Genomic DNA, 23898 nt, shown 5'->3' with positions numbered 1-23898 from the left:
TTTTAAGGTTCTTTAAAGAAGGTTTTTTGAAATCAATTTGTGGTTTCTCCTAATAAGTTTGGAATTGGACTTTCAAACCCAAACTGGGTAAGTAATAGGAATTAATGAAGCTTAATTAAAATCAATAATTTTGTGGGCAAAGTTATTAATTTAATCATTTTGTATAGGTTGAAATTGGGTCTTCAATTGTCAACCACGGTTTTTTAGCTAAGCTAATGGAAGAAATTTTACTATCAAACCTTCAATGTTAAGATTGAAGTTGTACTATTATGGACTGATTAATTTAGTTATGATATAAATAAACTGCATTGATAGGATTATGTGATGTGAAGGACTAATCGAGCTAAAAAGCATTGATGAGGATATGTGTTGGTTTGACTGAAACTTAATATATATTATATTTGACTGCATGATTATTTGAGTGATTATATAAATATTGAGAATCTTGGATGATTTATACATGATATGTTGAATTAAGAACGACTGCATTAAATTGTTTTCGGACTAATGGCAATTGTTAGCTTTAGTTATTAGGCTGGTATACCCTACAAGTACAGTGTCTACCTTTAGACTGATACTGATGACTGCTTGACTATAAATGTACCTTTAAGTTCACTTTATGACTAATGTGTGTGCTTTTACAGGACCGCAAAACTGTTATACCTCCGAGTATAGCCTAATAGGAAATAAACAATTCATATAGTGGGATCTGTAGTGAGGTCCCTTATTGGATATATTTATATACTCACCCTTTATATGTTTAACTTTTCAGACAAAGGTAAAGAGAAAGGCAAGCTAGCGAGCGACAGAAGGACCCATGACTTGCCATATGGGAACTGCTAAGATCCTTTTGTTGTTTTCATGTTTTATTGAGTTTTGATATTTATATGTCATGACTAATAGGTGGTTTTATTTTTTAAATTCTTTAAACATTTTTATTTTCATGGTTTAAGTAGGGCCCAAGTTAGGTATTTTCTTTAGTAGTTTTATTTATTTTAGTTTTTCTTAAATTGTTTTATTTTATTTTTATTTAATAAAACAAGAATAATTCCAACATATTATACTAAATTAATTATATATGAGCTAGCAGGGAAACCTAATGGACCTATGGATCATGGGCTCCAACGATTCAAGATTAACTAGGTAAACCCTTTTAGACCGAGTTAATCAACATTTGTTAACTAACGAGTCATTCCATTAAAGTCTCGTAGTTGCCCTCCCCTCATTATAGATATATTTTTGTTCATCTCATATAACCATGACCAGTAAATTAATCCTTTATAGGTTGTTCGTTACCTCGACTGAGTCAAAATATCGTTTTACCCCCGAGATTACATCTTGTTTCTTAAGTCCCACTGATCGACTATTCAATAATTGGTTTAAGGTCCAACCTATAAACCGAATCCCTTTCGGGCCAATAAGAAGGTCGGGCCTCTTGTTCAAGACTTGAATTCAGTCCTTAAGGGAATAACCTATCTACTATCCCTAAAAGGGAGTAGGAGCGAATTTCATCTTGCACCATATGTCCCTAGCTATCCATTTGATCTTACCTCTAAAATGGGAGGCTTATTGGGCCAGCACAATTGAGTTGCCCTCACCCATGCAGGTCTAAGGATAATACCGTTTGAACAAAAGTTCATAGTTAGCTCAAGATTAAGATTAAGTTACCTAGGTCATTATAATCAAAACAATCAGTTTTATGCAGTCAACGGTGTTATAACTTAAAAGTGACTATTTCATGGTTCTAGTCTTATATAAACTCTTTACATAGGATGACCCCACTCCCTACATGAATGATCCAGGATCATATCTTTTGTACTAACTATAGAGCAAACTGCATTGATATATAGTGTCTCCAGAGTAAGGCGCCCAACTTTATTCATACACAATAGACCGTTTGGACAAAATATACTCGAACTTGATCCACGTTTTTATCTCTACATAAAGTTCAAGTCTACACTAGATAGCTTCTAGACCTTAGTTTATTGGATTCAAGATTATAATATTCTATTTTCACTAATAAGTCCTCAATAACCACTTTATTGAATAGAATATAATATAAACTACAAACTACGAGTCTTAGGACATAAATTCCAACAAACTCCCACTTGAACTAAAACTCCTAAGGGGATAAAAGGATGTTGAATATCATCGTGAGAGAATTACTCATATGAGTACAATAAACATATGAGTACAATAAACTAGGGCATAAGTACAATAAACATATGAATATAATAAATTAGCGTATACACCTAAAAACTCTCCCACTTGTCCTAGTGCACAAACTTCGTAGATCTAAACTATTTAGGTGACCTTCAAAGACTTTAGCTGTGAAGGACTTTGTAAACCAAACAACCATGATTTGCTCAACAAGTATCAGGATTACTACAACGTCAATACGAAGTACAATTACCCAGATAAAGTAGTATAATTTTACTTTACACTTCTTCACACTACTGCTCCTCCATTTAGAGTGAATACTGATTTAAATGTAAATTTTCTAGCATCTTTAGAAATCAGAATTAGTATATCCAGTAAAGATCAGATCCTTAGCACTATACAAGAGCACGTAATCTTTTTCATTTTTTAAACTATTTTAGAATATACTCAACATCAATTCATCTCCTTTTGGAATTATGCATTTTATATCTAAACAACATTTTGTCTATATAAGATGTTTGAGTCATGGCTAGTAATTTTTTCTTGTGGTTTCGAACAATTTGGATCCCTGAGAACACATTGCACATTTCCAAATCTCTTATTTTAAATTGCATAACTAGCTATTTCTTGACGTTAGATAAATAATCTATATCATTCATTGCCTTTTTATAAGTTAATGGATCCTCTTAAATCATCATCTAGTATGATTATTTAGTTTTCAATAAAACTAAGTAACGGTCAGGTTGATGAACAACCAATCCACTACTTCGAGACACTCTCAACTTTTAAGAAGGATGTAACTAACCAGATTCCCTAGTTTTATCAACGACTTTAGGGGATGAACTAGGTTTATCTATAACGTCTTTAGAAATCATATTCAATACTAAAATACAACGTGGTTTGATGATCTATTATAAAGCAAACCATTTCTAACAAGGCTTAGTTTCTTCTTTCTAATACACCGTTCTACTTAGGCGTACTAGATGCAGAGAGTTGTGACTGGATTCTGTGTTTTATCAAATAGTCTTGGAATCTTAAGTCTTCATACTCTCCACTTCAATCTAATCGAAGTGTCTTTACAGTTTTACCTAATAAAATTTCAACTTTAGTTTTAAATTTTCTGAACTTTTCAAGAGAATTAGACTTGTGATGCAATAGGTAAATATGACCAAACCCTTGAATAATCATCAACTTAATTGATGAAATATTTATACCCTCTTTGAACTTTGACATTCATTGGTCTAGAGAGGTTCAAATGTACGAGCTCTGATCGTTGTTTTTTTTTTTATTTATTTTTTGCACTAAGATCTTTTCCAGTAAAAGATCTCTTGGTAATTATTCCTTTTAAGATAAAACTCACATGAAGATAAAGAGTTATCTTCTAACTAATTTAGAAGTCTACTTCTTAACCACTCTCCAATCGCATTGAGATTTATGTGATTGAATCTTAAGTACCATAAATATAGACATTAGAAGAAACCTTTTTCTCTTTTATGCTGAACATTTTAGTATTAAAGACAAAATTTGCTTCGATTGGTCTTAACTTGTATAAGTTGTTTATAAGTGCAATAAAACAAAATTAAGTTGTTTATAAGTGCAATAAAACAAAATTGCATACTTTTATAGAAAGATGAACATTTCATTTGATTTCAAAAAATATTCTATACATTTGTTCTGAAATACAAGAGATAGATATTAAATTTCTCAACTTCTTGGGAAGCATACAAAACAACTTTAAGTATGATATATCTATCAAACCAGCTTCAGATCTCCCACTGCTTTAGTTGAGACAACCTCTCATGTTCTAAACTTTGAGGATGATCCTGTCTTCACAAGCTTTTCAAGAACTAGTTTCTAAAAATATAGAAGTAAATATGATTAGTAGTTTCCTAAATCTAGCATTCAGGTTGAAGTATCATATTCCACTAAGCACATTTCAATAGAAAGTAAAAGTTAGGTGTAAAAAACTTCATCATATTTGAATTTTCCAATACAAATAATAATTCTATATGTTGTCCTTGTTTGAAGTGTGGAAATTGTCAAGACATAATGCCAATGATATTAGGGATCATTTATATTTTAATGACATTGATGAAAGTTATAATATTTGGTTTCGACATGGTGAAGAACTTTCTAGTTCATCTTTCCAAGGAGAATCCTTTAAGTGTATGTATGAAGAGAATGAAGTTGGAAATATAAAGAAAATGGTTGAAATTGCTCATGAGCAATTTTTTAAGAATCCAAGTGGTTTCGAGAAATTGTTTAATGGTATTGAGAAGCTGTTATACAATGAATGAAAAAATTCACCAAGTTGTCTACATTAGTGAAGTTGTATAACTTAAAAGTTAGACATGGATGGATTAGAGTTTCCTAGAACTAATAAAAGTGTTAAAAGACATCTTACCTTTTACCAATGACCTCTCTACATCAATGTATGAAGCAAAGAAAATATTAGATGCACTAGGAATGGAATATGAAAGATTCATGCATGTCCTAATGATTATTGCTTGTATCGAAAGGAATATGCCAAAGCAATTGTGTGCCTGAATGTGGTGAGTCTAGGTGAAAATATGGTAAAGATGCAGATAAGAAAAATAAAATCCATGCTAAAATAATGTGGTACTTTTCACCTATTCAACGATTTCAACAGATGTTTAGAAGTATTGAACGTGCTAAAAATTTAACTTGGCATGCTAATAAAAGAGAAATTGATGATAAATTATGGCACCCTGTTGACTCTCCAACTTGGAAGTTAGTCGACACCATGTGGCCAAATTTTAGTTCTGAACCTAGGAATCTTCGTTTAACATTGTCAGTAGATGAAATAAATCTGCATAGTCATATGAGCTCAAAGTACAGTTGTTTACCAATTGTGATGATGATTTATAATCTTTCCCCATGGTTTTGTATGAAACGAAAGTTCATGATGTTATCAATTTTGATTTTGGGTAAAAAACAACCAGGGAATGACATTGTGATATACTTAGAACCATTAATTAATGATTTAATACTTTTGTAGGAAAGTGGTATGCAATGTTACAATACCTATAATGAGGAACTATTCAACCTAAAAATAGTTCTAGTGTGAACGATTAATGATTTTCCAGTATATGGGAACCTTAATGGATGTTGTGTAAAAGGGTATAGGGCATATCTAATTTGTGGAGATAACATATTTTCAATACGTAATCATCCTTTTCGTCTTAAAAAGAAATCATTTAATGGTTAGGGAGAACTTGGAAGAATTCCCAAACCTTTCTCTAAGGAGGTTGTATTTGAAAAAACTAAAGATCTTGACTTTCAAAGAGGAAAAACAAATAAGAAAAGAAAATACTCAAAAAGAAACACCAAGATCTTGACTTTCAAGGGCCAGGGATAAAACAAGTGCCTCATGATGACAAAAGAATAAAGAAGCTGGAGCCTAGGGATAAAACAAGCGTTATCACAACAACACGGTCTCAAGGGCCATGGAAAAAACAAGTGCTTCATGACAAAAGAATAAATAAGATGGAGGCCAGGAATAAAACAAGAGTTATCGCAAAAACATGGTGTCAAGAACCAGAGATAAAACAAGCGCCTCATGATAAAAAGTTGGAGGCCATGAATAAAACAAGTGTCAACGTAGCAATATGATGTCAAAGATCAAGGATAAAACAAGCACCTCATGACAAAAGAACAAATAAGCTGAAGGCCAGGGATAAAACAAGGACCATCACAGCAACATGGTGTCAAGGATCAGGGATAAAACAAGCATCTCGTGACAAAAAAATAAATAAGTTGGAGGCTAGGGATAAAACAAGCGTCTCATGATAAAGAATAAATAAGTTGGAGGCCATATATTAAATTATCATATCAAGAATGTATACCATGCCACCTATGGGAATGCAGACAATGCAGACAATGTGAAAGGCCATGTATGCATGAACATGTTAATTAGTATAAAAAATTGAATCATTCTTTACTTTTCTCAAGAAAAAACCAAAACATGCGTAGTAGCCCAATAACGTTCATGAGTACTGAAACCTCAAATACAAGCTCAAATCCTTAAAATATATTAATGACTTGACAAGAAAATGCTAGAATAAAAAGTTAATCGTTGCTCTATGCATAGTATTTCTTCACATAGTTCGTGCTTAATGGGTTAGGCAAGTCATCCCCGTCCATATTTATCAAAATTAAAGCTCCTCCTGAGAAAGCTCTTTTTACTACATATGGTCTCTTATAATTGGGAGTTCATTTTCCTCTGTGATCCTTTAGAAAAAGGTAGGATCCTTTTTAACACTAGATCTCCTTCTTGGAACTAATGGTGTCGAACTTTTTTGTCATACGCTTGTGCTATTTACTTTTAGTACAATTGCCCTCTACATAGCGTAGTCAGTCTCTTTTCTTCTATGAAATTTAATTGTTTGTACCTTACTTGAGCCCACTTTGTTTCATCTAGTTCTACCTCTTTGATTATCCTAAGGGACCGCACCTCAACTTCAATAGGTAAAACTGCTTCGAAACCATACACTAGTGAAAAAGGGGTTGCCCTTATTGATGTGCGAACTAATATTCTATATCCGTGCAATGTGAAAGATAGCATTTCATGCCAATCTCTATAAGTGACAGACATTTTCTCGAGAATCTTTTTGATATTTTTGTTTGTTGCTTCCACTGCCTCATTCATCTTAGGGCGATAAGGACTGGAATTAGAGCATTTAACCTTGAACCGACTGCACAACTCCTCCATTAATTCATTATTCAGGTTTTTTCCATTATCTATGATGATACGCTCAAGCAAACCATACCGACATATAATGTCCTTTCGTATGAAATTGACAACGACTTGCTTGGTGACACTTTTGAACGAAGCAGCCTCTACCCACTTTGTGAAATAGTCTATGGCTACCAAAATGAATCGATGATCATTTGATGCCTTTAGCTCAGTTTACGAAGCTTTTGTCGTACAGGCTTACATTTTGGTTTAAGTGGTAATCGATGTGTTACAGTATCTGTATCCAAACCAGGTATATTTCGGTGGGACCATGCAAAAATATCTTTGAACTCGTGAAGCAAGGTCACTGGATCTGATTGATCCTGCTTTAGAGCTAAAGTGCCAATTCACACTTCTTTCACTTCTTATGGTGTTCCCAAATTGATAGCCTTTAAAGTCTCTTGATATGACATAGTTTTTTTTTTCCTCTTACTCTATTAATCTTAGTAATTTAGGAGATATATCATATTCATCCTCTTCAATATTTTGCTCATGATTATAGATTGAAAACTCGGAATCAACAACGTAATCGATGTCTCCTTCAACTTTGGCGCCCCTGTTATGGATCCTAAATTGTATCAGTAAAAGGGCAAAAAGGCAAAAGGAAGGAAACAAGAGGAATAGACACGGTATTTAGGATAGAATCAACATTCTTCATTTCTTAGAAAAAACAAAGAAAGTACATAATGACTATGGTATGGAAATGCAACTTTGTAAAAACAAGGAAGGATGCCTTTATTACAAAAAGAAAAAGAAACCCGTGTGACCTTAGGCATAGTTAGAGGATGTTTAAAACGCTATTACTTTTGAGATCCCTCAAAGACGTTTAAGCGTCTTCTTGATCTCCCAATTATTCAACTCAAATTCTAGTGCACACTGATAAACCAATGGATGAGGCAAAATAGTATTCTTGGAGATAACCGCAATTGAGGTATCATTTGAAGTTTTCTTATTAGATGAAGCATCAGTAAGCATATCGACCTCAATTTCTTGCATGCTTATCTGTTCTACCAAGAGAATCTTTACATCCATCGGCTTTTGTATCTCATTCTTGAACTCACAACAATCATTTATGGAATGACCATCTATCTAAGTGTGAAATAAACACTGCTTCTCGTTGGCACATCCAATCTTCTCTCCGTCATCATTGTTAAACCTTAGTGACAAATATCCAGCTCCATGAAGGACTTGGAAAAGCGTATTCATTGAAGTAGTTACATTACACACCTTATTCTTGTATCTTTTCGTGAATGTGTCAACAACATTTATGGCGGGACCCTCATGATTTGGTAAATGGTTCTGGTTGACGTCAGACTCTCTTCCTGTCTTCTTGAATTTCAACCATCCGACCTTGACTAGATTTTACACTTTTACTTTCAAAGGAAAACAATTCTCCGTGGAATGTCCAACTGCCCAAGCATGATATTCACATTTTACATAGGAGTCATACCACTTAGGATAGGGTGGTTGCACAGGCTTTTGTGGTATGATAGCCACTTGATGACTCGTTAAAAGTTGAGGCAAAAGCTCTGTGTACGACATAGGTATGGGATCAAAACATGTTTGCTTCCAATTGTTCCTTGTGTTTCTTTAAGTTGACTGATCGAATGGGCTTTGAGCTCCATTCTAATAATTAGGAGAGTAATTTGTTTTTCCTATAGTTGGTGAGGATACATGTGTCTCTACTCTTTGAGTTGAGCTCAACTCATGTACTTCTCCCTATTTTTTCTTTGAGATCATCATTCTTCTTGTCTTTGAAGCAGGATCAGTGATCTTTCCATTCTTCACTCCAAATTCAATCCTCTCACCAATTGTTATAACGTCTGAGAAATTATTCAAAGCACTTACAACCATTCTATCATAGTATGGGGCTCGAAGAGTGTTTATGAACATGACTGTCAATTCTTTGTCAGTTAAGGGAGGTTGCACTTGTGCTACTAACTCTCTCCATCGTTGAGCATACTCCTTAAAAGTTTAAACATTCTACTTTTCCATCCTCTGAAGATCAAGGACATTTGGGTGTCATATCAATGTTGTACTTATATTGTTTTAAGAATGAGTTAGTGAGATCACTTGTGAACCATCCAATTGCATGTACCAACGAGAAACCGAGTCAACGAAGCTGTCTTGGAAGCAATGAATCAACAATTTATCATCATAAGTGTAAGTTAACATTTTTCGACAGTACATAACTAGATGACTTTTTAGACACGTGGTTCCATTGTATTTCTCAAAATTTGGAGTCTTGAATTTGGGAGGGATCACCACATCAGATATCAAACATAGTTGTGCTACGTCGATACTCTCGTACATGTTTGCACCTTCAATCGCACGTAATGTTTCTTTCAAACATTCCAATCTTTTACTACCTTACTCTTCTGAAACTTTCTTACCACTTTTCATAATTGGAGAAGATATAGGATCACTTAAATGGGCTACTTGTTGTGTGGTCGGGTTAGGATTTTACCCGATAAAGGATGTAGGATATGTTCTATCTACCATGCATGGACTAGACGACCTTTGACGAGTAAAACCCGAAAGGTATGCAAGCATGTCCTCTAGTACTTGGTTTAGATCTACTTCTACTTGTATGAAGTCCTCGCAACACTCTTTCCTCTTCCAATAATGAGCAGTTCCAGAATCTTTGCCAATTGATCTTTCAATCCTTCAACATCTTGATGAACTGCTTGAACCTGATCATTTGTTTGCTCATTCATTATTCTAGCCTTTCTTCTTGTCCAATATGGATGCTGAGGAGGTGAACCTTGAGCTATTTCGCAAGTTTTAGCTTTTTATCTTTTTAAAAAGAGAATAATGATTCAATTAGGATGAGTCTAGATGTAAATATTAAACTCAAGAAAGAAAGCGATCAAATAATGCAATGGCTCAAACAAACTTAGTGAAGTTAATGGTAGTTGACGCAGACCCTCAGAATGGCATATAGTCACACTTGATCATACAACCAAATTGAGTGAGAACTTTTCATGTGCCTGCACGATTGCAACAACTCCTCGAAGGTCAAACACTACTACATTTTCGAATCTAATCCTACAGGTATAACTCGGTAGTTTCACCACTCATCGTCGAGACCTGAGATTCTTCCATTTGCATTTAATAGCGTAAACCTAGGATTTATTTCACCAGCATCTTGGGATTTCTACCAGCGTCTCTAGTACTTATTCTTTTTTAGACCTAGGATTCACTTCTACCAGTGTCTCGTGATAGACTTGGAATTCACTTCCACTAGCGTCTCGCGATAAACTTGGGATTCACTTTTACCAGCATCTTGCAATATTCAATCTCATCTCAAACTTAGGATTCATTTTCACCAGCGTTTACCCACCTAGACCTGGGATTCACTTCTACCAGCATCTTGCATTAAACTTAGGATTTCCACCTGTGTCTAGCCATAAATCATATAGCATCACACATCACACAATCATCACAATCAACAAATATGAAGTGTTAGCTCAAAAGCTTACTTTCAATACATAACATCACATTAGTAACGATCTCATAGAATAAGGATCAAACGTAAGATTACAAGAAGTACTTTCGATACATACAAGACATTCTTCCATTTATAAGAAATCATTCACAAATATTCATTTATTTTAAAGATCACTCACGTAAATACTTAGCCTCAACTCTTTTCCCTTTTTGCTTTCTGTTTTTCTCTTATCGCCTAGTGATTTCCCTTAACCGGCCTTTCAACACTCGACACTTTCTCTTAACAAAGTATCATAATATTTAACATCTTCTACTCCTTTCTTTTGGCCTTGTTGATCCTATTTATAGTGACCTTTCACATTGGTAGGTCATCTCCATACTTTCACGTGCAAGTCATGCAATCAATCTAAGTGCAACACTTTGCCAGCTGTCACTAGCGATTATACATTTTTCTTGAAACGCTAACCTTGTCTCCTTGGAATGCTTAGCTCTTTATCATTTGACTCTCTTCTTGGAAAACAACAAAACATTTACTTTCCCTTAGAGGGTCGTCTAGTCACCTCATAGGAACACCTATCTCATCGTAACCACATTTAATTGTAGGTATTTCTCCTGCGTTACTTTCCAAACGCCTAGTTCTTAGCATGAACCGCATACTTCTTCTTTGCCAGTTAATCCTATCGTGTCGCCTTGCTTCAATGCATTCAACACTTAATGCAAACATTTTCTTCTCACATCACCTTTCCTCAATTGCATTCTTCCTCCCAAAATGCCTCTTATTTATACTTAGGCAAAATGACTTTTCAACAGATCTCCCTTTCTCTAAATTAGGGCTTCACACTTTGAGGCCCATACTCACAATTGAATGCGTGAATATTTAAGGGATAGTTGCAAATGTAGTAATTATATTCAAAATAATTAAGTATATAGCAACATTTTAGAAAATTTGCAAATATAGCAAAATCTGTCAAAATTTATTAATGATAGAGATCTATAACTGATAGATCATGTAGGAAATATTGGTTTATCATTGATAAACTATAAGAGTCTATCAACGATAGAAGTCTATCACCGATAGACTTTGCTATATTTGCAATTTTTTTAAAATATTGCTACATACTTAATAATTATTCTAAAAATTGCTACCTATTATAATTACTCAATATTTAAAGAGGCTTCCACATTACTTCAAGCAACGTGGGAATGTCATCTTAAATGAAATAATAACAATTTTTTTTGCTTTCTAAACAATTTCTCATCAATAGTTTTATCTCTTAATTACCAATCTCAAATTACATTGTATTTGAATAATTCAACTTCTTTTATCCTTAGACTTCGTTAGGTTTGAATCATACTCCTGGTATTTTGAACAACATAATATTTAATACATGGTGCATGAATTGCTCTTTATCTAACCAATTTGCTATACATTATAGGGACAAAACAAGATTTTTATAAAAATATGGCATATGAGTGGCACCCTTTGACCGAAATACTTATTAATCTAGTTTTTTCTGTTGCGTTTGAACCACTTTCTATCAAATGGTTCAAAAAATTAAATATGAAACAATTAGTAATTAAATACTAGGTCCGACTATTTTGAACAAAAAATAAAAATCAGTTTGAAAATAATTTTTTAACAAAAATATTACTTTATTCCTTACCACACCATGTCCGATCGGACGAACGATAATGATATGTGCCCGTGTGGAGACATCTTTTATTTTTTTTACACGATAGTTTACATTTGGCTACTCCAATCTAAATTATTTTTTTTCAAGATTCTTTATACATGGTCTTTTAGATTTTGCTATTTTTTGTACACAGTCATTTACATTTGAGTGTCGTTTAGATTTGGTTACCCAAATATAAACGATATAAAAAAAAAAAGAGGAAAAAAAGAAAAATGATGGAAAGAAATCGCAGCGCAAAAAAAAAAAAAAAAAGAGGAAAAGTAGAAAGACGATGGAAAGAAATTGAAGCGAAAAAAAAGGAGGAAAAGAAGAAAAACGATAGAATGATTAAACGACGTAAATAAAGAATTGAAAAATAAGAAAGATGATGGAAAGAAATCATAGAAAAAAAGATGAGGAAAGAGGAAAGACGATGAAAGAAATCGCAAGAGAAAGACGATGGAAGAAATAGCAGGAGGAAGAGAAGAAAGATGGAAAAGACAAACCTGGAATATTTTAAAAATGCCTAACTTTATGGACTTTGTTACACGGGTCGTAAATAGTTTTATGTGTTGTTACATTTACAAAAGTTTCCCTATTTAATACATGAGGCATGAATTACTCTATATCTAACCAATCTGCTATACATTATAGGGACAAAACAAGACTTCTATAAAAATATGACATGTAAGCGGCACACTTTTACCAAAATACTTATTAAGTTTTTTTTTTGTAATTATAATAGGTAGCAATTTTTAGAATAATTATTAAGTATATAGCAATATTTTTAAAAAATTACAAATATAGCAAAATCTATCCGTGATAGGCTTCTATCGTTGATAGACTCTTATGGTTTATCAGTGATAGACCAACATTTACTACATGGTCTATCAGTGATAGACTCCTATTATTGATAGATTTTGATAGATTTTGCTATATTTGTAATTTTTTTAAAATGTTGCTATATACTTAATTATTTTGAATATAATTGTTACATTTGCAACTATCTCTTTTTTTTTTTTTTTTTGACGAAAAGCCAAATACCCCTCCCAATTTTACCATTGGCACAAATATTGCAAATTAGACTTTTGTCCACTACAACCACCTAATAAGCTTTGAGTTGGACTCCACGTTCTAATGGGCCTATAACAATCTGACCAACAGATCCACAATTCATGAATTGGGCTTTTAATGACCATGGCCCAAACTCAATGGTAATCTTCTCCCCAAAAAAAAAAAAGAAAGAAAGAAAGAAAAAAGAAAAGAAAAACACACACACACAAATTGGAAATTTATTTAGATAACGCTGCAGAAAAAATCATCCATTTCTTTCAGCTTCCGCCATCGATATTCAAAGCAACTTCCATGGCTATTTCTTCACTCTCTGCTACTATAATTCCATCTCCTACTCTATTTACTTCTTTATCATCCCATTCTTCTAAACCCAAATTTCTTCCCTTTCCTGGTTCATCTTCTACTGCTTTGAAGCTCAAACCCCTTCAATTTTCCTTGCCATCCACAAGGGTTTATGCTGCTCCTGAAGTTCTAGACTCCTCCGATACCATTGAACCACCTCCGGAAATCTTGGAGGGCTCTGGAGTTGCCACTCTCGAGGTTTGTGATAATTTTGTTCGGAATGGAGCAAAATGTTACAATTTTTCTTGGTTTTGTAATGGGTGTAAGAATGTTTGTTCTGGGTTATTTTTCCCTCCTTTTTTAAAATTTCCATTTTGTTTTCAATTGCATTGGAACTTGGACAATGTTTCTGTTTTATTTTTTCTTTTTTTCTTTGCTAATGTTATGTTTATGTTTAGGGTGAAGATTTTGAGGTTCCTGGGACTTCAGCTCTCAGCATTGGTGAGGATGTGGATAAGGTAGATTTTATGTTTTTCAGATTACGTTTTACTCCAGCTTCTTGTGGCTTTCTGAAGATATAATATGTTATGCTGAGATACTTCTGATATCCAAACTGAACTCTTGAATATATATTGGTTCTGACGAGTTAAAGAAAGAATGGCCAGAAAATACATAATGGAATTATTTAATGAGATTATATTAGTATCTTCATTTGTCATTCTGCTAAGTTGAGTGGGTAAAGTCATATGCAAAATTTACATTTTATGTATAGTTGTAGTGTTGCCTTAGAAGCTAATAACATGCTTGGGAGTAATTCTAAAATGGTTTAAATCATTTTTTTCATTTTCAAAACCACTCCAAAAATGCTTTTAATAATTCAAAATCAATTTTAATAGTATGAGAGCTGCGCCTAAGACTAGAGTATATAATTAAACATTGAATTGACTAGAGTATATAATTTTAAAGTGATTCTGAATAATGATAAAAATGATTCTAAATATTTCAAAATCACTCACAAACATGCACAAAACAAGGTGATTAATCTAATGCAATATTGAAAGTTTCTAATGTAGTGGGATTGGGTGGAATGTGGCAGTTCCATATTCCTTTGTATCCTAAAACAACCTCCTCAACCGGGTAGGGTATAGTCATTGACAATTGCTCCAGTGGCTGAATTTCTGTGACATTTGGCCCACTAGGATAATAGATATATGTATACACATTGGTACAAAATTGTGCTTTTACTGAAATAAACAAAAGAATACAAGGGCATACAAGTTTAGGATTCAAATACGAAAGAACAAGGACAAGATCATAGGTAAAAGAGGCCTAGCGAGCAAAGTTCAAGAGATGCCTAGAACCGAACCACTTCCGAAAATGGGTACCAAGATAGTCATTTTGTACCTTTATATTTACTGAACGTCGTTGTAGTTTTCAGTAAGTCTCAATGCTGTGTTATTTGATTTGTTTGATTATCTGTGTGGTAGGTGTGTCTAGATACTTGTGTCAGCTAATTGGTTTTGTAATTGATAGCCTCCATCTTTTTCTTATGCTTGGATAATTTTAACGAACCAAAGATGTTTGTGGTTTCAGCTGGCGCCGAAGCAGAAAATTAGAATTAAACTAAGGTCTTACTGGGTTCCACTCATTGAAGATTCTTGCAAGCAAATAATGGATGCTGCAAGGAATACAAATGCAAAAACCATGGGTCCTGTGCCATTACCTACAAAAAAGCGCATTTATTGTGTTCTTAAATCCCCTCATGTTCATAAGGATGCAAGATTCCATTTTGAAATCAGAACCCACCAACGCCTCATTGATATTTTGTACCCTACTGCCCAAACGATTGATTCTTTGATGCAACTCGACCTTCCAGCTGGTGTTGACGTGGAGGTCAAGCTATGAAGAGAACAGCTTCACCTAGGTAAAGAATTTAGTTTCCATAAGTTTATTATATATGGTGGTATTCCTTTTACTGCAATAAAGAAACAGGAAAGTTGGCCATAGGTACGAGGCAGAAAAGGAAGTGACATTTCAAGTTTATGTCTTGATAGAGCTGGGGTGAAAAAAGAGAGAAAATTTGGCCTTTGTTTTGATCATATCATATTACTAAGAAATAAAAGAATGAGTTGGAAGGAATGTTTTGTTTGAATTTTTTCCTTGTATTTGAGGGGAGGGGCTTTATTTGTTTTGGGTTCACATATAATTGTCTTTACCTAGCGCAAGGAAAAATTGAAAAACCGAAAAAACCACTTGATGGTGTCAGGTTGAAAATATTTATTAAAAATCTGCAAAACTTTTCGTTACGGTTTGGGTTAGGCAAAATAATAAACTGAGAAAACCTAAATGTCAAAAGAAGGCTCATGTGTGTCATGTTCCCACCTCCTCGAGCTGCCAATATCTCTCATGTAATCGGTATCTTCCCAAACCTTTTACCCTTGGTGTTCGTAGGTGCTAAAGTAAGTTGGAGGAAATTAACACTTGGTGTTCGTAGGTGCTAAAGTAAATTGGTATCTTCCCAAACCTTTTACCCTTCTCATTTTCATCTGTTGCTGAGTAATTTGTATGGTTTCTCCAAAGCAATGCTATCTCCTTCCCATTTTCCTGTTTACAAAATTGTTGTCGTGAATGGAACTGATTTTGCGTGTTTTGCGCTTTGTTGATGCCGATAACTATCACATAGTAATATTGATTTTGTACCGATTTCTTATATGGTTATTTACACGCATTTAGACGTTTATTTGCCCCATGTTCATGCTTTCTTTAACACTTTTGGTTGGGTTTTTACTTGTTAGGTAATGGGTTTCTGAGGATGTAACTACTTAAATATATCAGAGCCTGAAATTGTGTAGACGGTAACTGTGGAACAGGTCATAGAAGCGATAGCTGGTGCTTACAGTATGCTTCTCTTTGCTTGAATTTCTGTGCCAACTTGGAAATGGGAGCAATGGAAATATAGGACTGTTAAAATCACATTTTCCTTTTTGTTAGTTCTTTTGCTGCTTTGCAGTCTCTTGTCAATCATTTGTATTAACCCTGTTTTGTATTTTTTGGGTACTTAATGGAACAATGAAAATAGTTGAATTCAATGCATCAACCAAGGTTTGAAATATCAATCTCTGGAAATATTTGTGGGTCTTGATTTTATAAAAATATTAATGAAAATTTTAGAAAATGGATGGAAATTATTACCATTAGTACACAGCGTTATAACCGTATAACAAAGTTCATAAAGTTAGTTATTTTTTAAATATTTTAAATTTGCTCTTTTGTCTTTCTTCTCCTCTTCGTCTGTTCCATTGTCTTTTTTCTTTTTGTTTGTTTTTTCATTTCTTCCATCTTTGTCTTTTTTTCCCATTCTATATCAAATATAAAAGATCTATTTTTTTCAAACTTTTTTAGTTGGTTGTTCAAGATTGTACTAAATATAAAAGACTGGAAAAAAAAACAACGGTTTTGGTAGTAGAATCTAAATGATCATGTAAAAATAACAATCAAATATAAACGATCATGTCTAAAGAATTCTAAAAAAACGTTTAGATTGGGGTGACCAAATCTAAATGATTATTTACAAATGTAGGCAAATCTAAATGATCATGTACGAAAAGAATTTTTAGAAAAATCATTTAGCCAATCTAAACAATTGTGTACCAAATCTTGAAAAAAATATCGTTTAGATTTGGCTATCGTGTACCAAATATCTAAGCGATAGTGTACCAAACAATAGCCAAATCTAAACAATCTTACGTGGTTGATGACGTGGTTGACAAGACATTCGAGACATTTTTGGTATTTTCCATGGTGGAGTTGTGGGCTTTTTCTAATTTTGGATTATTTTAGTAGTGTAAATATTTTATCGCTTTTTAATATTTTTGAAAAGATTCCTATATATATATTTGAGTTTAAGACGAAGATTATTTGTAAGAACTAAGTTAGGATGTTAAAAAATGTCTTTAAATATCTGCATAAGAAACTAAATAGAATGATGATTTAAAATTTTAAAGCTGCTGAACTGCTTAGTCAAATACCTTTTAAAATTCTTAAAATTTATTTTTTTGTTATAAAAAAAAGAACAAAAAACTAAACAATGCAACACAAAAGAAGAATAGAGAAGAGAGGGAAAATATAAGACAATTGAACTCAATTGTGGTGTGTCTTACAAAGGCACCACACTCCTCTATTTATAGAACATATCATGATATAGTTACATTATGGAATTCAATGGGATGAATGTTATAATATGAAATTGAATGAGAGTTATATGAAAATTGTAACCTATGTAGGTTATAAATATCTACATTTATAATATATCATTATATTTACAATACTCCCCCTTAGATATCTATATTATATAAAAATAAATACCTAGTTAAAACCTTACTAGAAAAAAACCCGATGGGAAAAAATCCTAGTGAAGGAAAAAGAGTACATCATTTTTATACATTAATAACTGCCTCATTAAAAACCTTGCTAGGAAAACCCAATGAAAAAAATCATAGTCAAGGGAAAAGAGTGCATTATTCGTATTCCTTAAGGGCAATATTCCTACTCCCCCTTATGGATACATCACTTGAGTTCTCTGAGTCGTCGAATTCCAATGTTGTACACCAACTTTTCAAATGTTGATGTGGGTAATGCTTTTGTGAAAAAGTCTGTCAAGTTGTCTTTTGAAGAAATTTGTTAAACACTGATGTCACCATTTTCTTCAAGGTCATATTTATAGAAGAATTTTGGTGAGATATGCTTTGTTCTATCTCCTTTTATATACCCTCCTTTGATTTATGTTATATATGCGGTATTATCTTCAAATAATATTGTTGGTAAATTTATATTGAAACACAAACCACATGTTTCTCAAATATGATGAGTCATTGATCTTAACATACGCATTTTCTACCAGCTTCATGAATTGCAAGAATTTCTGCATGATTCGATGAAGTGGCTGTAATGGTTTGCTTTACAGACCGCCAAGATATAGCAGTTCCTCCACATGTAAACATATAACCTGTTTGAGATCTTGCTTTGTGCGGGTCAGATAAATATCCAGCATCCGCATAACCAACTAGATCAAAGTTTGATTTATTTGAATAAAACAAACTCATATCAATTGTCATTCGAAGATAACGAAGTACATGCTTAACTCCATTTCAATGTCTTTTTGTTGGAGAAGAACTATATCTTGCTAATAAATTTACTGAAAATGCTATATCTGGTCTTGTGTTAATAGCAAGATATATTAATGCACCTATTGCACTAAGGTATGGTACTTCAGGACCAAGTAATTCTTCATTATCTTCTCGAGGTCAAAAGATATCTTTTTTCACATCTAGTGATCAAGTCATCATTGGGATGTTCAATGGGTGTGCTTTGTCAATGTAGATTCTTTTTAAAATCTTTTCTGTATATGTCGATTGATGAATAAAAATTCTATCGACTAAATGTTCGATTTGCAAGCCAAGGAAAAATTTTGTCTTACCAAGACCTTTCATTTCAAATTCCTTTTTGAGATATTTTAATGCCTTTGAAAGCTCTTCAGGAGTTTCAATTATATTTAAATCATCAACATATACAGCTATAATCGTAAATTCTGACTGTGATTTCTTAATAAAAACACATGGAAAAGTTGGATTATTTTGATAATCTTCTTTCAATAAATATTCACTTAAGCGATTGTATCATATTTGTTCTGATTGTTTCAATTCATATAATGATCTTTGTAATTTGATTGAACATAATTTGATTGTACATAATTCTCTAGAGTTTGAATTATATGATTCAGGTATCTTAAATCCTTCAGGGATATTCATATAGATTTCATTTTCCAAAGATCCATACAAGTATGTTGTAACTATATCCATAAGATGCATATCAAGATTTTCACATACAGTCAGACTAATTAAATATCTTAATATAATAGCATCCACCATAAGAGAATATGTTTCCTCATAATCAATGCCTGGTCTTTGAGAAAATACTTGTGCAACAAGTCGTGCTTTATATCTAGTGACCTCGTTATTTTCATTTCGTTTACACACAAATACTCATTTAATCCCACAGGTTTTACATCTTTAGGTGTATAAACTACTTGTCCAAAAACTTCACGTTTCGTGAGTGAGTTTAATTTTGCTTGGATGACTTCTTTCCACTTGGGCCAATCCTTTCTATTACGATATTCGTCAACATATTTAGGTTCATAATCCTCATTTTCAAGAATGATATTATGTGCAATATTATACACAAAAATATTGTCCACAACTACATTAGTTCTATTCCATCTTTTTCTTGTCATGGTATAATTTATCGAGATATCATTGTTATCTTCATATACTTGAGTCTTTTCAACATTTTTACCATTAGTTGTGTCCAGGACTTTTTCTTGAATGTTTCTATTATCAATTAAGTCATTTAGACTATTGATCACTTTTCTTTTTCGAGGATTTTTATCCTTTGAACCCATCGGTCTATCACGCTTTTGGCGCAACACTGATTCATTAATTGTATCAACTTGCTGAGTTGGGATTTTAATTCTAGTAGAGCATTTGCAGCTGAAATATATGACTTGGTCACTTTCTTAGTATCTGTAAATGCATCTGACATTTAGTTTGCTACACTTTACGAATGAATTATTTTTTAAACTTCTAGTTCACATTGCTTTGTACGAGGATGTACATGAGACAATAACGATACATTTCAAGGTTCAAAATAATATATATATATATATTGTAATAAATTCCATTTGGTGGGAACAATATTAAGTAGACAATTTTGGAAAAAGCATTATTTGGATGAGTGTATAGATGAAATGTGTAAAAACATTAAAGGGAAAACATATTTTTTATTTGAAATGAAATATTTGGATGGTAAAAATGAAACAAAATTCAAATCAATATAAGAGGTTGTTTTATATATATATATATATATATATATATTGTAATAAATTCCATTTGGTGGGAACAATATTAAGTAGACAATTTTGGAAAAAGCATTATTTGGATGAGTGTATAGATGAAATGTGTAAAAACATTAAAGGGAAAACATATTTTTTATTTGAAATGAAATATTTGGATGGTAAAAATGAAACAAAATTCAAATCAATATAAGAGGTTGTTTGGTGCGCAGGTTCAGAATCAAATACCTGGAAATTAAATGCTTGTGGGCCTATCTGATGGGGTTTTGATGCCTGAGAATTAGAAATGACTGTGTTTGGAGTGCAGAATTTGAAAATCTGGGTTTGTGCAGGATTTGGAAATTAAATCTGGTTTTCTAATACATGTGTTTGGATGTTAGTTTTACATCCCTGGGTTTAACTTGCTTAGTTTTTTTTTTCTTTGCGAATTGTACATCCTAAAATTTATCATGTATCAATTATTAAATTGAAATGTTTTTTTTTTCAAATTATGTCTTATTCAATTTCTTTACTCTACTGATTTTTTATTACAAGAATATAAAAACGAGAAATTTTAACATTCAATAATAATAATTTTGATCTAAATTGCATTAACATGGTTGCTCTAATTAGGAATATTACAATTCATCCACAAAATATAACAAGTCATTTAATTTGATGAGGTTTACAAAAGTTATAGTTAAGCAAGGGGTCTAGTTTGTTTCAAAAGTAAGCAACCAAAGGCTCAAACAAAAGTGAAAGTCAAGTAAAGTTACTTTAGTTATGGTTATGGTTGCCTTCCTAAGATTCGGATGCATTTTCTATACTTCCATTATGCTGGGTAGTAGAGACTCGACTACAATTAAACAATCATCCACGTCCATTCTAGGAATAACATGTAAGCATATAATCTTTTGTGTAAAGATGATTCTATTTCCATTTTTTCTCTCTGCCATGTAGCAATCTTTCCAATTTCCTTGGAAGTTTCTCGCATACTTGCACCAAATGTGTCCATGAGGTCCACTGAATATGACCATCTTTTCTTACTTGGCCTAGATGATTTCGCATCATGTGCCATACTTGTTGGAGTGGATGACATGTACTCCCCCGAAGGTAGCTTGAGTCCATGTGGATTTGGAATATCAAAGCCTTCAAGATTAATGTCCATTTCCTCTTCCTCAGTATCTCCTACATTCTGTGAGCCCATTTCAACAGATGTCTTACATCTACCACTAGTAACCCTATCTCTACCAAACACGACTTCCAAGTCATAGAAGTAAGGAAATAGTTTATTTAGTAAGCCTCGAACATTGGGGTGTCCCTACATGGAGTTAACATATGTAAGTATATTATATTTTACTTTTATAGAAAGTATGAATTATATTCATCTTCTTACCTTAACCCAGTCATCGAACACGGATTTCTCTACCTCAATGCACTTTCGTTCCTCATTCTAGCCAAACCCAGTACAAGCTAACTCCATCATCTTTGCTATGGCAGTGTACTACTTCTTTAAAATTTTTACTCTCGACTCTAGATTTGGAGTCACTTGTATGTTGCTTCCAGGAATTTTTTCTTTCATTAGTTTTTGTACTTATACCAAATATCCCGGTTTGAGTGTTCCATTATCAGCCCTCCAACCACCTTCCTCCACTAGTTGTAATAAGCATTCAACTAACGCCTCATCCTCAATAGTGGTCCACCAATGCTTAGTGGCTTTTAAATTTGTCGATGTCATCTAAATTAACACTTAAATATTATAAAAGTCAATGGATACAAAATCTATAGATTGACATATAGACAACTTAGTTCTCATAGTTTAGAGGAAACCCTATGTATTTCTCACTCCAATTACACATAAAAAATAGTTCAAGTACAGATCATGTGATAAAACAACAAAATTATATAGGAAACTAAACTACATATATTAGTCATACATTATTCTAATCATCAAACATTTGGTTTGCAAGATTATCCCTCCATTCAGTCTAGACATTAGTCGTTTCCACGAAGTTTATATTCTCAATGTTCATCTCGCTTGAATCATCTTCACCAAGATGTGGCTCCTCAAATGTTGCCTCTGAACCCATTTCTCTATGTATCAAGTTATGTAAGAGGCAACATGTTGTTATTATTTTACATTGTATGTCAATGGGGTAATAGGATCTCCCTCGTAGAATGGCCCACCGACCCTTCAATGATCCAAATGCTCTTTCAATAACGTTTCTAGCAGAGGAATGCCCATGTTAAATAGCTCTTTCGAGCATTTTGGTGGGTTTCCTCCACGCCATTCAGTTAGATGATAACGTTGACCTCGTTATGGAGCGAAGAATCCTTCAGCATTTAGATAACCAGCATCACACAAGTAGTAGTAACCTGCCCATGTTGCACCCATAATGAATTATTAGGGTATACCATATTAAATGAGCATATGGTCTAACACCACTGTGTGGGGAGAAGAATGCATCATCTTACCCTTTGGGACTTTTAGACCAGTAGGTCGTGACACTACATCTCTAAGTACTCTCGAATCTGATGCAGACCCTTCCCATCCAGGCATGACAAATATGTACTCACCATTTTGCGAACACACACCAAGTACATTTGTGGTAATGTCACCCTTTCTAGACCTATACCTTGGGTGATCACTCATACTTACATTCACTTTGATGTGTGTACCATCTAATGCACCTAGACAATTCTGTCAAGGGATAAAAGACATTTTATTTGTCAATTCACAGAAGCACATATCCACTGCAAAGTAGTGGCGGGCCAATTATATACCTGAAACCATCGCCACTTCTCGTGTGAACATGAATGGGTCACTGGATCAGGTTGCTTAAGAAGGATTTCATGGAGTCTAAGAACTGCGTTAAGAACAACATTGAGGTGTCTTGACACTGTTTCATCAGACCTTGCAAAATATCGTCGAGCTACCTTATTCTTAACATCGTGTGCTACAATATGCAAAAGAATCGCAACCATCTCTTCAACATCCACATATTGAGTGGCTTCCAATCCCCCTCTTGTTCTTAACATAGTACACAAGATAGTAAAACATCTTCAGTCCATCTGTGTACTCTCTCGACAAGCTATATCACTTTCATGAATTAGACGAAAAAAAGTTAAGTTGCCTAATTTGGTGTCTTAGGTATGGTGATTGGTTTTCTATTCTTCTGTCTCCAAGTCTCATTATCATATTGAACATAAGCATCCATTGTTGTTGTGTTGTGCAAATGACAGTAAGTATTGCAATCAACTCGTTTGGTTCTATGTTCATGCTATTTTAGTACTTTAATTAACAATAAGTTACTGACAAAACAAACACAATTGAGTTCTTTTGTTTTTTTTTTTTAATTATATTACTCTTTTCTCTATATAATTTAGTTATGAAGTTTAAAAATTTTCTTGATTTAGTTATGATTTTAGAAAAATAAATAGTGTTTTTTAAGGAAAAAAAAATTTTGTGAGACTTACTTAATTTTAATTTAGCATTGCTTTTTTTTTTAAAAAAAAATACAAGATTATCTTATTTTACAATTTTTTTCTTCAAAACAAAAGTTTTTTTAAAAAAAAAATGTTTTTTTTTTAATTATGTAACTCTTTGCTCTATGTAA

General features: G+C 33.1%; 2 protein-coding genes across 3 annotated transcripts; one reads left to right on the top strand and one right to left on the bottom strand.

Moving 5' to 3' along the window:
* Window positions 1–13289: 13289 nt before the first annotated feature.
* LOC103501224 (30S ribosomal protein S10, chloroplastic) lies at window positions 13290–16511 on the top strand. Of its 2 annotated transcripts, none has more exons than XM_008464740.3 (4): window positions 13290–13653; window positions 13854–13913; window positions 14989–15319; window positions 16191–16511. In XM_008464740.3, the coding sequence occupies exons 1-3, from the start codon at window positions 13405–13407 to the stop codon at window positions 15298–15300; spliced, it is 621 nt and encodes a 206-aa protein (XP_008462962.2). In that variant the 5' UTR covers window positions 13290–13404; the 3' UTR covers window positions 15301–15319; window positions 16191–16511. The 2 variants fall into 2 exon arrangements, with proteins under 2 accessions (XP_008462962.2, XP_050935481.1); XM_051079524.1 differs by having other exon boundaries at window positions 13320–13653; window positions 16266–16511.
* Window positions 16512–22598: 6087 nt separating this feature from the next.
* Window positions 22599–23320, bottom strand: LOC103501276 (uncharacterized). Its single transcript, XM_008464815.1, has 3 exons — window positions 23066–23320; window positions 22757–22982; window positions 22599–22657 (listed from the first exon to the last, which is right to left on the bottom strand). Exons 1-3 carry the CDS (start codon window positions 23318–23320, stop codon window positions 22599–22601), a joined length of 540 nt encoding a protein of 179 aa, XP_008463037.1.
* Window positions 23321–23898: the final 578 nt, after the last annotated feature.

Source organism: Cucumis melo, chromosome 1 (genome assembly GCF_025177605.1).
Source record: "Cucumis melo cultivar AY chromosome 1, USDA_Cmelo_AY_1.0, whole genome shotgun sequence".
In the NCBI taxonomy this organism is placed as follows: Eukaryota; Viridiplantae; Streptophyta; class Magnoliopsida; order Cucurbitales; family Cucurbitaceae; genus Cucumis; species Cucumis melo.
This window is presented reverse-complemented; position numbering and strand designations above follow the sequence as displayed.